Below are 15,611 nucleotides of genomic sequence, written 5' to 3' on the forward strand. Positions count from 1 at the left end.
GTGTATGTGAGCGTGTGTGTATGTGTATGTGTGCGTGCGTGTGTATATGTGTGCGTGCATGTGTGCGAGCGTGTATGTGTGCGTGTGTATGTGTGCGTGTGTGTGCGTGCGTGTATGTGTGCGTGCGTGTGTGTGCGTGCGTGTGTGCATGTGTGCACACGTGCACCCTGCACACATGAGCACGCGTGTGTGTATGTGTGTGTGTATGTGTGTATGTGTGCGCGCGTGTGTGTATGTGTGCGTGTGTGTATGTGTGCACGCGTGTGTGTATGCGTGCGTGCGTGTGTGTGTATGTGTGCGTGTGTGTGTGCGTGCGTGTGTGTATGTGTATGTGTGCGTGCGTGTGTATATGTGTGCGTGCATGTGTGCGAGCGTGTATGCGTGTGTGTATGTGTGCGTGTGTATGTGTGCGTGTGTGTGCGTGCGTGTATGTGTGCGTGCGTGTGTGTGCGTGCGTGTGTGTGCATGTGTGCACACGTGCACCCTGCACACACCGCGCCCTAGCTGACGCGGCCGAGCAGTGGCGAATTTGCCGATCGTTACAGATGTTCGTGGTTGGAGACCAGCGGCCGCCCTGGTTAATACTGCGGTTGCGCGTTCCACACACGCGCTCTACGCGCCGTCCGCTTCTTGGACGGACGTTAAAACGATCTCACGACGCCGCTCGAAAAAGAGGCGCGTCCGTGTGGGCAGTGGCTCGATCCTAGCCAGCGGTGACGAGGGCGACGACGGAGCACGGCGCTGACGACGTCATCGTCGTCATGATCGTCTACACGGGGCCACGGGCACAGGAGCGACGGGGAGGTGTCTGCGCTCAGCAGCAGCAAACGCAACGAGACAACAGATGGAGGAAGCACGGCAGCTGCTGCTGCTGCCGCTGTGAGACGACTCCGCGGAGATGATCGCAAGCACCGAGCGACCATCGACTGGAGTGCGCCGGCGGTGCTGGCGGCAGCGTCCCGGTTGTGGGGGGGCATGGGCCCAGCGAGTCGAGCGCTGAAGGGCCCCCCCCCCCCCTAGCGCCACTTCCTCGCCCGCCGCTCGTGCCCCCCGCGCACACCACTTGACTCACGCGGAGATCTGCGGAGTGCGAGACGGGGCCGGAGTCAACTCGGTTGAATAATGGAGGAGGTGTCGGGCCGCTCACGGTCGGCGGCCGCGACTCGCTCTGTTCGGCTCTGCGCGATCGCGCGCCGTGCGTCCCCGCGCCGTTTTCGATTCCCGGTCACGGCCGACTTCGGTGGCGAACGACATCAGAACCGGTTGCGCCTTCTCTCCACACTTCACCAAACCGCGCTGACCGGCGTGGTAAAGTACGGTCGAACAACCCCCCACGACCGATGCGGTATCGGGAGACCCTCATCAAGCAGTGGATTGAGAACGGCTGGATTTTATTATTCTGTTCTACCTGCGGCCTAAGAACACTCTTTGCAGAATAGGCATTAGCGCAGCAGTGTTTGACCCTGCGTAAGCCGCGGATTGACCCCAATTCTTCACCAGCGACCTTCACACGCGGTGTACGCAACGACCGGAGGACCCCCAGGTCAGCCGAGAAAACATCTGCGCCGGCGCGCTCGTTTGCACCTGCGCGCGTTGACGGTTCCAGGGGAGTTGGGGCCTGGGCTCTAGGGGTGGGGGGGGGTGGCAGCGTTGTTTTTCCAGCGCAAGGGTCACGGTGACCTCCTGCGTCTCACATTCCCATGGCGAGGGCGAGTCTCTCCATGGGACATCTGCCCGTTGACTACCCCACAAAGTGGTAGTCACTTCATCGGAGAGAGGGGATGACGGGCCGAGTGAACTCCCCAACGGGGGGGATTTGAACTCGCGACCTTCCGATCGCGGGCCGCTCGCCGTGGTGCCGAGACGCACAGGGGTAGGGCGGAGCGGGGAGAGTTGGCCAGCAGATTGGCAGGCGGCGCGATGAGAGGTAGGAAAATGTTAAGCGGATTAGCGCGGTCAAACCGGCAGAGATATTGCGCAGCGGCAAACACGCCCGACTTGGAATCGCGAAGGCGGCGGCGGCGGTGACCGATGGAAATGAAATTAAGAAAATGTGGAGGGAATGTTTTGAGAGTTTAATGCGTAGAGAGAGCGATGTCTGAGCCGGAAGGCCGCGTGGCTGATGGGGTGTGAACGAGTGCTCTCGTCGTGTGGAGGAGCGACAGGACGGTGCCAGCTCGTGTTGACATCTCGCTGCCTGGCTCGCGCCGCGTTGACCTCCGTGCAGCTCGAGAAGGAGGCGGGAAGTCAACGGGGCGCGGTGGCGACGCGCACGCCAGTTGTGTGGCCCCACACGGAGGCGGGGGTTGGCGGATCGAACGGAGATGTGCGGGACTCCAAAACTCGCCGAAAGATACGAGGGCAGTAGAGCAAGAGGGTTCCGGAAACCATCTGTGCTGGGAGCAACCCAAGCGTTTGAGTTGAGGGTCAGTATGATGAGCTTTAGTGGGGTGATTCCTGATGCTCACCTGAGCGTTGAGGCATCGGTGTCTGTCTCCCGCTTACTGCCCTAAGCCAGTTGTGGAAATTCCGCATTCCTACGGCCGGAAAACCACCGTTGACTTAACCCACAAAGTGGTATTGATTTTATCGACCCCAGTGAGATGATGGGAGAATTCAACCCCCCCCCCCCACCACAACCAGGATTTGACCTCACGACCTTCCGATTGCGTGCCCCTCGCTCCACGGCCAAGCTGCGTGGCCGGATTATCGCCATCGAGATCGCAGGGCAGCGCGGTTGGGAGCGCGGGCACCACAGGGGCAGCAGATGGCTCAGGGAGCGAGGAGGAGGCGAGGCCCGCGGTGTCGTGTCTCCTGCCGCCCGCGAATCCGCACGACCGTGGCCCCCCCCTCGCCTCCCAGCGCCCCTCCTTTCTGGTGTCGCCATCGCCCTCTGCTCTTCCACTTCTCCTGCCGGCGTGCTCCTCCTACGCGCGTCCGAGTCGACTCATGCTCCCGATGTCCACCACTTGAGAGTTTCGACCACCACACGTTCCTCCTCTCCCTCTCTCCGCAGTGCGCCAACCGCTACGCCACCGCTCCCTCTGCCCGCGTGGGTTTTCTCCAGGTGCCCAAGTTTTTGTTCACGAGCAAAAACTCCCCCCCCCCCCCCCCACAAAATATAATTCGACCAAACATCCAACCGAAGCAGGATCCTCCTGAACAACAAGTCTTGAGACTCCCCCGCATGCATGTAGAGTAAATGGCGTCGGTATAGAGTTGCCTTCGACATCATCTCCCAGAATGCATCGGACCTCACGAAGCCAGGCAGGCTTGGGCCTGGTGAGCGTGTGAATAGGGGCGACGCCGTGAGCAGCAGAGGGCAGTGCAGCAAACCCATTGTTGGACTGTTCTCTCCGTGCTCCCTCGTGCGTACTCCCCGCCATCACCAGCCCGCCCTGGCCCGCAAGGTGAGGTACTGTCAAACAACCCCCGCCACCCGCACGGACACGGGAGGCCCTCATCCAGCAGTGGATCGGCAAAAGGGTCGGGGCACGGGCATCGCTGTCATCACTCTTTGCCTGCACGGCTCCCATTGGCTAAGTGGGCGAGGGTCAAACTCGCTCTTGACCTCACTGGAGTCTCACCGCGTGTGATGGGGCACACGCGCCCCCTGGCGGTGGCGGGCGGTGAGGGGGGGGGGCAGCACAGCTGGCATCGTGATGGTGACCGTGGCCTCACTGAAATCCACTCACCGAGTGTCCAGTCTCCAGACTTGGTGAGGGAGTTTTCAATGCAGAATATCAGCGGTGCCGGCTCGGTGTCTCTGACATGACTATTGCGAAACATCTGAGCTACCCGGGCAAAGACAAAGAACCCCTATATAGCTTTAACATACTATTGGGGAAAGTGCTGTTAGCGAGCACCTATGAAGGACGGCAAGGCACACGAGGAAGGTGATGTGGCCAACACCACGCCCGGCCGCCTTTGTCTCCCCAGTGGCGATGTTTATACACCGCACCAGGTACTTTTTTTGAGGCCGAGTCGATCTAGGGGAGGCCCAGGACCGATTCAAATAAGTCACTGGTGTTGGCCGTGAGCGGGAATCGAACCCAGGTCATCGGGTGCGTAGCGCAGTGCGCGAACCACGACACTACCGCTCCCCACAAGCTACCGAGCTGCGCAGCATCAACACGCATTTAGATTGTTTTGGTGCAAAAAATGTCCAAAATGATGGTGCCACTTTGTTGAGCTACCAATTGTGGCCAGGTCGCTTCTGAAATAAAAGTTAATACCTCTGTAAATTTTTTATGTGTCTTTTATGTGATTTGTTTACCTTTTGTACTGTTTAGTGGACATCTGTCAAAAAGAGTTTCCAAGCTCATTGGATTCCTCCAGTTCCAGTATAATTAAATATTTTGATTCTGAACTGCTAAAGTTCATCACAACCGTACTTCTCCTGTCCCCTCCTCACCGTCACCCGCCCTCACTACACCGACACTCATTTCACCGTAACCCACACCCACCCCCCCTTCACTCACAAGCCCACACTCAACACCCCCATCAGCACCCCAAGCTCCCCGCACACTCACACCGCCCTCACCCATAGCGACCACAACCGCGCTGTCACCCTCCCATGAACACCCACACCTCACCACACCCACACCTCGCCACATCCACACCCCCTCTCCGCACCCTCTTCCTCATCCACAGCCCCTCCACACTGCCACCCACCCTCACTAACAGCCCCCCCCCGTCCCCCCACCCCACCTGCAAGCGAAGTAGAGCGGCGTGGCCCCCGATACGTTGGGCCGGTTGATGTCCGCGCCGCTGTCCAGGAGGCACAGAACGGTCTGCGGGGACACACGCGGACAACTCCTCACCACCTGTCTCCCCGTGGCCCCCCTCGTGGCCCCAAGTGCCCCCCGTGCCCCCCGTGCCCCCCCCCCATGCCCTCCCGTTCTCCACCGTACCCCCCCCCGTACCCACATACCGAGCGGTGCCCGTTCTGGCAGGCGACGTGCAGCGCCGTCTGGCCCTGCGCGTCCTCAACGTCCACGTCGCTCACGTGCTGCACCAGGTCGTGCAGCAGCTCTGTGCGCCCGTTCACCGCCAGCCAGTGGATCTGCGGGGTCACGGAATGAGCGAGTGACCCCTCGTGACCCCACGTGACCCTTCGTGACCCCATGTGACCCCATGTGACCCACGACAACCTCACGTGGCCCCATCAAACCAATCGCCGCCAGCCAGCGAACATCAGGCGTCGTCACGTAACCGTATTAATTCTAGCGTGACCCCCGTGACCTTTCGCGACCCAACGAGACCGATAGTGGCAGGCCAACAAGAGGCTCTGCCCCCGACTACCCTCAGGGATGGTGGAAACCACTGCGTGTCGCCCCTCTCCCGTGTCGCCCCCTCTCTCCCTCTCCCTCGTGTCGCCCTCTTTCTCGTCTCTCCCCCTCTCTCTCGCGTCGCCCGCTCTATGGTGTCGCTCCCTCTCTCGTGTCGCCCCCTCTCTCGTGTCTCTCGTGTCGCCCTCTCTCGCCCCCTCTCTCATGTCACCCCCTCTCTCTTAGCGGGTCCTCTCTTGTGGCACCCTGCTCGTGTTGAGGGGTGAGCAATGGTGAGCAGTGGTGAGCAGTGGTGAGCGGTGGTGAGCGGAGAATCTCACTGCGGTGAGGCCCTCGTTGTTGCAGATGTTGACGTCGGCATTGAACTCGAGCAGCTTCGACATGCACTTCTTCTGCCTACACACGCATGCACATACACAAAGACAAAGATATATAGCCTTAACAGACTGTAGGGGCAAGTGCTGTTAGCGAGCACCTATGAAGGCCGCCACGGCACACGAGGGGGTGGGTGGCCAACACCACGCCCGGCCGCCTTTGTTTCCCCAGTGGCGATGTTTACACACCGCACCGGGTACTCATTTGAGGCTGAGTCGACCTAGGGGAGGCCCAGGACCTGTTCAGATAATCGTCACCGGTGTTGGCCGTGAGCGGGAATCGAACTCGGGCCGCTGGGTTCATAGCGCAGCGCGCTAACCACTACACTACCGCTTCTTCTGCCTACACACGCACATACACGCACATACATGCACATACACACACATACGCACACAAACAGATACACACAGATACCAAGAACTCCCTATAGCCTTAACAGACTGTAGGGGCAGGTGCTGTGAGTCAGCACCTATGAAGGCTGGCATGACACACGAGGGGGTTGAGTGGCCAATACCACGCCCAGCCGCCAGTGTCTCTCAAATAGCGATGTTTACACACCGCACCAGGTACTCAATTGAGGCTGAGTCGACCTCGGGGAGGCCCAGCACAAGTTCAGATAATCGCCACTGGTGTTGGCCGCGAGAGGAAATCAAACTCGGGTCGCCGGGTTCGTAGCTCGACGCGCGAACCGCTGGGCCACCGCATCTGCAGACAAACGCGAACAGAATGGGCACACGTACACCTCGGCTGTGCTTTCAAAGTCATTTTTAAATCCTTTATATTAAGTTCGCTTGCTTGCTTGCGCGCTTACGACCGTGCAAATCTTTCGGTCGTTTTTTAACCCACTTCCCGTGATCCAATCGAGCTGACATTTTGCACACAGACTCGTTGTGTGTGACAATTTATTTGCGTGAAAATGTTTTTCCAAAATTTTACACTTTTTAGAATTTTTTTTTTTATATTTAATTACCAATTGCTTAATGGTGGCAGGCAATCATCTGACCCATAGGTGGCAGCCATCTCAAGCCAGAGGACGAGAGGACTCTAGCCGCCCGTTTCAAAGAACAATGTCCTTATATACGACTTTCCTTATATTTAATTTTTAAATACCAATGTGATAAAAATGAAACTCTTACTCAAGAAAAACAGAAATGCATAATAAAATAAAACCGATGCCACGCATATAAAGGATTTATAGTGAAAAACTTTGTTTTTACGGGTGAATTTTTTTCCAATAAAGGAAGCTTCAAACTCGGCAACGTGAGCACAGACACACACGCACGGCGCAGGCGAGCGGGCACAGGGTGCGAGCCGTCGCTGTCTGTGCCCCGTGCTTAATAACTGCGCGGTGATCACAGGCAGATTCATTATCTCTCTCGCATGTGAGACCCACGCAGAGCAATTACCACAGCTTCTTCCGAGACAGAGGCTGCGCGCACGTGGTGGCACGAGCCGCTGCACGTGCACACGGATGAAAATACAAAGGTCCCCCATATAGCCTCAACAGCCTGCCGGGGCAAGTGCTGTTAGCGAGCGCCTACGAATGTCGGCACGGCACACAAGCGGGGCGGGCGGTCAACAACACGCCCGGCTGCCTTTGTCTCCGCAGTGGCGATATTTTACACTAATTTGAGGCCGAGTCGACCTAAAGGAGGCCCAGGAAAAGTGCAGAAAATCGCCACTGGTGTTGGCTATGAGTGGGAATTGAACCCGGGTTGCCAGGTTCGTAGCGCATTGCGCCAACCGCTACACTGCTCGCATATACAAACAGGGACATTCATATATGCACACAGATACAAACAGATACATAAACGTACGCACGCACACTCACAGGTATGGGAACGTACACACACGCGCGCACACACACAAACATCCCGTCACTACCATTGGCTCGCTCCCCCCCCCCCCCCCATCGTCACTCTCCCCTCGTTCTCGCGCTTCCCCATCACTGATATCCATTCCCACACACGCGCACACACGGGCACGCACACACGCACGCACACATGCACACACGCACACACGCACACACGCACACACGCACACACGGGCACGCACACGGGCACGCACACGGGCACGCACACACGCACACACGCACACACGCACACACGCACACACGGGCACGCACACGCGCGGATCCCATTCAACAAAAGGTTTTCTTGCGAATCCCATCACCGCTGGCTGCTCGCGCCACCGTCAACACCATCACGCGTGCCGGCGCTGCACAAATATTACACTCGCCGCACAGAAGCCCAGCGACATTTGTACAGCGGGCAGAGCCATTCACACTCCCACACACACACACACGCATCTCATTCCCTACACACACGCACGCACGCACACATGTAATTATGGATGAGGGAGCGGTGCGTGGGGATCATGGGGTGTGAGTCATGGTGTGCTTTGTAATGGTGTTCTTGTTGGCTGTGTGTGTGCAGGCCGGGTGTGTGTTGTGGTGGGTGTGGGCTGGGTGTGTGTTGTGGTGGTGTGCAGGTTAGGGGTGTGTTGTAGTGGTGTGTTCAGGCTACAGGAGTGTTTTGTGGTGTGTGCAGGTTAGGGGTGTGTTGTAGTGGTGTGTTCAGGCTGGGTGTGTTCAGGCTGGGTATGTGTTGTGGTGGTGTGCAGGTTAGGGGTGTGTTGTAGTGGTGTGTTCAGGCTAGAGGAGTGTTGTGGTGGTGTGCAGGTTAGGGGTGTGTTGTAGTGGTGTGTTCAGGCTAGAGGAGTGTTGTGGTGTGTGCAGGATAGGGGTGTGTTGTAGTGATGTGTTCAGGCTGGGTGTGTGTTGTGGTGGTGTGCAGGTTAGGGGTGTGTTGTAGTGGTGTGTTCAGGCTAGAGGAGTGTTGTGGTGGTGTGCAGGTTAGGGGTGTGTTGTGGTGTGTGCAGGTTAGGGGTGTGTTGTAGTGGTGTGTTCAGGCTAGAGGAGTGTTGTGGTGGTGTGCAGGCTAGGGGTGTGTTGTGGTGAGTGCAGGCAAGCTATGTTCACATCAGGTACTTGCAGGCTGGGTGTTTTCAGGTTGGGTGTGTGCAGGCGAGTGTGTGTTGTGGTGGGGTGCAGGCCTTGTGTTTTCAGACTGGGAGTGTGCAGGCCGGGTGTGCACGCACCCATTGCGAGCGGCGAGATGCAGGGGTGTGCACCCCGAGATATCCTGGAAGTTGGGGTCGGCTCCCTTCTTCAGCAGCAGCATGAGACACTCGACAGAGCCGCAGCTGAGACACGAGGACGACACAGGGACACAGGAACACGAGACAGGGACACATGTTAACATGGACATACAGACATATCAACATGCGGACACAAGGACACACTGACGGTTAACTGGGGGCTTCGCAAGAGAAGCTCAGCGCTCAAACCCAGAATCTGAAACGGTGCCAACTCTGTGTCTCTGACAAGGCCATTACGAACCCTCTGACAATACAACCAAGTTCAAGTTGTCAGGTTCAAGTTCATTCATTAGGTATAGCCCTGTGTGCCATTCGGCTCTTGAATCGGGTGCAACCGCAACAAACAAAAAAACAAAAACATGAACAAGAAAACATCTTAAAGTGAATATGTGACTATGTGCAAACTGAAAATCCAGGGGCAAAAAAACCAGCAAAAATTAACCCGTAAAAACAAAGTTTTTCACTATAAATCCTTTATATGCGTGGCGGCTAGAGTCCTCTCATCCACTGGCTTGAGATGGCTGTCACCTATGGGTCAGATGATTGCCTGGCACCATTAAGCAATTGGTAATTAAATATAAAAAAAAATTCCTAAAAAGTGTAACATTTTGGAAAAAAATTTTCACCAAAATTAATTGTCACGCACAACGAGTCTGTGTGGAAAATGTCAGCTCGATTGGATCACGGGAAGTGGGTTAAAAAACGACCGAAAGATTTGCACGGTTGTAAGCGCGCAAGCAAGCAAGCAAGTGAACTTAATATAAAGGATTAAAAAATTCCAGAAAAAAGCAGAGCCAGGCCTCAAACCCGGGTTCTCAGCCTGTCTAGGTCAGTGTCTCTGACCCTGGAGCCACACAGTCCCCTGTGACACGCGGCGGCTGTGACCTTACTTGGCGGCTATGTGCAGGAGGCTCCGCTTGACCCGCCCAAATGCGTAGTTGACGTCAAACTGGGAATTGGCCAAGAGCTCCGACACGGACCTGGACGGGAGTGGGGGGGGGCGGACAAGAGTGGAGCACGGATCTCGGTAACAATGCACAACCCCATTGGAACCTCATTTGCCAGTAAAAAATATGATAATTGTTTTTTTACCCTTCTATCTGGCAACAAAACTGACACCTTTTTTTACAAGGAGTCATGTTTGCATAGACCACAATACCTGCAGCCATAATGCAAACAAAAACATAACTCTGATAATGTATGCACTGTCCTTGAAGTTGATTGGTCCACACCCGAGACAGCTTTCCTTAGAGCCTAGTCTCACATGGGTTGGCTCTAAGGGCTAGGCTCTAAGGAAAGCTGTCTCGGGTGTGGACCAATCAACTTCAAGGACAGTGCATACATTATCAGAGTTATGTTTTTTGTTTGCATTATGGCTGCAGGTATTGTGGTCTATGCAAACATGACTCCTTGTAAAAAAGGTGTCAGTTTTGTTGCCAGATAGAAGGGTAAAAACCATTTCGATTTAAAGCTTTCGTGACTGCAGGGATTCATCTTCTTGGTTCTTTCGGTAAAGTCACGTAGAATGGAAATAATAAAATAACAAAATAAAACATCATAAATTAATTCTCACGACGTTTCGGCCACAACGCAAGCAGCCGTCCTCAGGTGAAGACCAGCCTCTCCCCGACAGACCTGTTCTTCACCTGAGGACGGCTGCTTGCGTTGTGGCCGAAACGTCGTGAGAATTATTTTATTATGTTTTATTTTATTATTTTATTAATTCCATTCTACGTGACTTTACCGAAAGAACCAAGAAGGGTAAAAACCAATTATCAATGCACAACCCTTCGCTTTTATACGTTTTCTCATTTGCAAGTTTTATCCGGATGGCGCTATCGCCTTCGTGGCGTCACGAGCCGGAGAATCCGTTGAAAAAACTCGCACAGGGCGGCGAGAACGGCCCACGGAAGCGGATATCACAGAACTACACTCTGAGATCAATTTAAATTGACACTCAGGAGCACACGGATTCGAGGGCAGAAAATTCCCACCCGCCATGCCACGGAGAGCAATGTTCGTCGCGTGACATTATGTTGAAATCTCAGAGCAGAAATGTAGTCGGATTAAGCGTGGAACCAAATTGAATGTGATGCGTTGTTTTGTGGAGTCATCATTGGTGGCCGGGCTGAGACCACCGTACTCGCTGCACTTGGGAATCCAGTTGAACTGAAATTCAAATTCAAACCCAGGGGGTAATGATGGTGGTGGTGGTGGTGGTGTTAGTGGTGTAGAGGTTGGGGGTGTTTGTGGTGGTGTTAGCTTTGTTCATGATTATCTAAACCGGTCCTGAGCCTCCCCTAGGTCGACTCAGCCTCAAATGAGTACCTGGTACGGTGTGTAAACATCGCCACTGGGGGGAACAAAGGCGGGCGGGCATGGTACTGGCCACCCACCCCCTCGTGTGTCATTCTGGCCTTCATAGGTGCTCGCTAACAGCACTTGCCCCGACAGTCTGTTACAGGCTATACGGGGGATCTTTGTCTTTGTGATCATGGTGGTGGTATGACTGCTGCTGGTTGTGGTGGTGAAGGTGGTAATTGTGGTGCTATCTATGGTGGTCGTCGTAACGGCAGTGGTAGTGTTAGAGGTGATGGAGGTGATGTTTATAGTTAGTAATAGTGGCGGTTGTAGCTCTGGTAGTGTTGGTAATGGTAGAGGTATGAGGTGGTGGTGTAGGTGGCTTCACAGAAAAGGTGGTGGTGGGTGTTTATAGGGAAGGTTGTTGTGGGTTCTAGATTTGAAGCTTTCGTGACTGCAAGGATTCATACTCATTGTTTTTTTCGGTAAAGTCACGTAGGTAAAAAAATGTCATAAATGAAAACAACTAAATTAAAATATTTAATTTAGTTGTTTTCATTTATTTTTTTTACCCACGTGACTTTACCGAAAAAACCAAAGAGTTGTTGTGGGTGTTTGTCGTAAACGGTGGCGGCGCTGTAGGAAGTGGTGGTCATCGTGGTGGTGGTGGTGTCGCTGGTACCTGTGCTGGTCGGCCATCACCATGGGCATGAGTGTGTACACAGCAGTCTCGTTGTCTGTGAACACAGAGACACGGATACGTAGTCACGGACACAAGAGAGACATTGACACACACAGGCATAGGCAGAGAATACGAATATTTATACTGGAGGAATACGATGAGCTACAAAGCGTTTTCACAGATGTCCCGTAGCTTACACGGATGACACGACACTGACACGCAGATACATCGACAGATACACTGACACACAGAGACACAGACACACACACACGGACAGACACACAGACACACAGGGACACACAGACACACACAGACACACACACACGGACAGAGACACAGACACATACACACGGACAGACACACAGAGACACAGACACACACACGGACAGACACACAGACACACACACAGACGGACACACACACACAGACACATACACACGGACAGAGACACAGACACACGGGGGAGTCACAGAGTCGCGCACACCGTGGGGGTACAGAGAATATTGTCCTCTCTTCACACGGGATGTCCTCCAATGTTTGACCCTCCTCCTCCCCCAGGGACCTCCTTCTCATCCCCAGGGCCCTCCACTGCTGTGGAACCCTTCCCCTCCACCGTGGCACCCTCCTCCTCCACCTCCACACCAGGGTCCTCTTTCCAGAGGTGGGACAAAGTCATTGTTATGCAAGTCCAAGTCGAGTCGCAAGTCATCAAATTCATGACTCGAGTCTGACTCGAGTCCAAGTCACATGACTCGAGTCCACACCTCTGCCTCTTTCACTCTGGGACCCTCCTCCTATTCCTCCACCTCACCAGGGACCTCCTCCACAGGGACCTCCTCCACAGGGACCTCCTCCACAGGGACCTCCTCCACAGGGACCTCCTCCACAGGGACCTCCTCCACAGGGACCTCCTCCACAGGGACCTCCTCCACAGGGACCTCCTCCACAGGGACCTCCTCCACAGGGACCTCCTCCACAGGGACCTCCTCCACAGGGACCTCCTCCACAGGGACCTCCTCCACAGGGACCTCCTCCACAGCGACCTCCTCCACAGGGACCTCCTCCACAGGGACCTCCTCCACAGCGATCTCCTCAACAGGGACCTCCTCCACAGGGACCTCCTCCACAGGGACCTCCTCCACAGGGACCTCCTCAACAGGGACCTCCTCCACAGCGATCTCCTCAACAGGGACCTCCTCCACAGGGACCTCCTCCACAGGGACCTCCTCAAGAGGGACCTCCTCCGCTGCGGAGCTCTCCCTCCTCTCCATAACACACCTCCACTGTGAGACCCACCTCCGCCGTGGAACCCTCCTATCCCTCACTCCCCACCACCTCCTCCGCCGTGGGACCCTCCCCAGGCCGTGCTGTCTCTCTACCTTCGGGCAACTCCACGGTGCGGGCGCGGCGCAGGGAGCGAGTCAGGCGGCCGAGCTGCACGTTGAGCTGCTCCATGGCGCGCTCCATCGCAGAGCCCCCCACCCCAAATGCTGGGCCCCCCTCCAACCCAACCACCACCACCACCACCAACAACCACCACAACCACCACCACCACAACCGCGGTGCTCCACCCCCGGACAATCCCCGGCGAAGTCGTCTCCGCCGCGTTTGCGAATCGCGCTTCCGGGGGACGCCGTGGCTTCCGTACCCATTGAGCGACGTCACGCGCCGCGTCAGCCAATGGTTGAAGGTCGCGGTGGGGGGGGTGGTGGGGAAGTCCCCCCCCCCACACTTGACCCCTCCCCCCCACTCCACCACGTGGTTTGACGCGGTCGAGGCCACGTGGGCTGATGGACAACTCTCTCCACGTGGATCCTCTTCACGCGCACTGACCATGCCGTTCTGTCAACCCACTGCTCGATGATGATCACCATTCTGCCACCCCCCCCCACCACCACGTGCAGCTCATGGGATGTTTTGTTTGTTTGCCATACTTCACCACTTGTGTACAGGGCTGGGTTATGATTTTGTTGGCTGCAGGTACTGTGAGGCCCCCAGTAAATTTTTAAAAGTAAAACATTTATTTGTACAAGTCTGACAACAAATACAATTCAGCATTCACAAAATAAATAACTCTGGAGGCCCTCCAGCTGGCGGAGGCCTCTGGGCTGCATCCTTGATCCGTCCCTGCGTGTGTACATCAGAGCTGTCAACCCATTCGGTTTACCCGTGTTCTTGTGCAGGGACATTGAGTTGTCAGGTCCATACGGTGTACAGCCGTTACAATACGGGCAATTTGTTTTGTGTGTTTGTGTTTCTCCCTTGTGATGGGACTTTGTAGGATGAACGGTCAGATTTATAAGGACACGAGGTGACCAGTAAGATTTGTAATAAGGGGTTGACAGGTATGTCGTGGTGAGTGTACTAGTGGTGAGTGAACTAGTGAGTGTAGTAGTGGTGATTGTCTATGTGTGTTTCTCCCTTGTGATGGGACTGTAGGATGAACATCGAGATTTATAAGGGCACGAGGTGACCAATAAGTTCTGAATTGGTCTGTAATAAGGCAGGCACTGATAAGGGGTTGACAGGTATGGACTATAGTTGAATTACCTGTGGTTTAATCTATTACTCGTGTGGAATAACCCGGCACCTCTTCACCCGCTGACTCGCTCGCACACCCAGCTCGCCCGAGTTAGTGGATCTCAATGTACTGCAGTTGCTATTCGCCGAGCTCAGTTAATTCAGCCATTCAGTGTACGCTGCCCCGTTCCGTAAATTGCAAGAATCCAGCAAAAAATAAGGTTCAAGCAGCACACAGGATGATGTAAAATGCACACAGCCTCTGTGCATAGGCAACATGCAAAAATGGTTTCCTGAAGAACTGCATTGTGGTCCTCTTAGGTCACCAACATTAATTTGAGCTCATGCGAACGACTGACAAGCAGCAGTGACGGACAATTGTGGACCATAAATTTCGATTATAAAGCTTTCGTGACTGCAGGGATTCATCTTCTTGGTTCTTTCGGTAAAGTCACGTAGAAGGGAAGTAATAAAATAATAAAATTGTGGACCAGTTTCGGCATAATTAGGACTCGTCAACATAGTCACCGATGCTCACTGCTGCAACGAATGCCTCTGAGCCATGTTGTGATTGTTGTTGTATTTGCACGAAACGCTTGTGTGCCTTGTGAATCTGCCTGCCCTGTTGTGGACCAGCTTTTATGTAAATCTACCAGTCCCAGTGGTTTCGCAAAGACTTGTCCCGGTATCTGCCCAAAAGCATTTGTGAATATCGGGTTTTTTTGTTTACCATTTAAGGTGTCCTCGACTCGAGGAAACTAAAACTTTTTTTTATTTCACCAGGTAAGGCCCCACTGAGCTACATAGCTTTTCTTCAGAAGCGACTTGGGTTTCACAAGGATAGCTCAACGAAGTGGGTTATCACGTGTAAATTTATAGCAGCCAAATACTCGCGTGCTGATTCTAAATGTGGAGGGAAAACCGGACGAGGAGAACATGCAGACTCCAAATATATAGGCGCCAGGGTCGGGATCGAACCCCCGAACGTCCTGCATACTAGGCGAGGTAGTTAACATCTCGCCAATGCGGATGTTATGGGCAAAGGCCATGGCTACCCGAGGAGTGCACGGAGCTTCGCTCTCATCTTGTCCTCTGCACTGCCCTCCACGATTCCATCTTCAACCCGCTCCTTGTCCTCCCTCTGGGTCACCTTCCTTGCATCTCCAATTTTAAGACGTTAACAATGGGCTTTTTTTCTCCGCTTGTCTCATATATCATGTGATATATGAGCTACATTGGTTTCCGGTTGCTGACCGAATACATTGTGAGGTCGCACTGATTAC

General features: G+C 54.5%; 1 protein-coding gene across 1 annotated transcript in view; it reads right to left on the reverse strand.

Annotated features, from left to right (window-relative positions):
• The window catches only part of LOC144948551 (uncharacterized), a 32,852-nt gene extending 19,539 nt beyond the window's left edge, over positions 1-13,313 (reverse strand). The window contains exons 1-7 of the mRNA XM_078878119.1: positions 13,188-13,313; positions 11,809-11,863; positions 9,716-9,805; positions 8,766-8,870; positions 5,612-5,687; positions 4,934-5,065; positions 4,711-4,793 (exon numbers count right to left, since the gene is read on the reverse strand). Of these exons, the coding sequence (XP_078734245.1) occupies positions 4,711-4,793; positions 4,934-5,065; positions 5,612-5,687; positions 8,766-8,870; positions 9,716-9,805; positions 11,809-11,863; positions 13,188-13,275 (629 nt within the window). The 5' untranslated portion in view covers positions 13,276-13,313. The remainder of the gene's footprint in view (positions 1-4,710; positions 4,794-4,933; positions 5,066-5,611; positions 5,688-8,765; positions 8,871-9,715; positions 9,806-11,808; positions 11,864-13,187) is intronic.
• Between the last annotated feature and the right edge of the window lie 2,298 nt (positions 13,314-15,611).

The sequence above is a fragment of the Lampetra fluviatilis genome, chromosome 50 (genome assembly GCF_964198595.1).
Source record: "Lampetra fluviatilis chromosome 50, kcLamFluv1.1, whole genome shotgun sequence".
Classification (NCBI taxonomy): Eukaryota; Metazoa; Chordata; class Hyperoartia; order Petromyzontiformes; family Petromyzontidae; genus Lampetra; species Lampetra fluviatilis.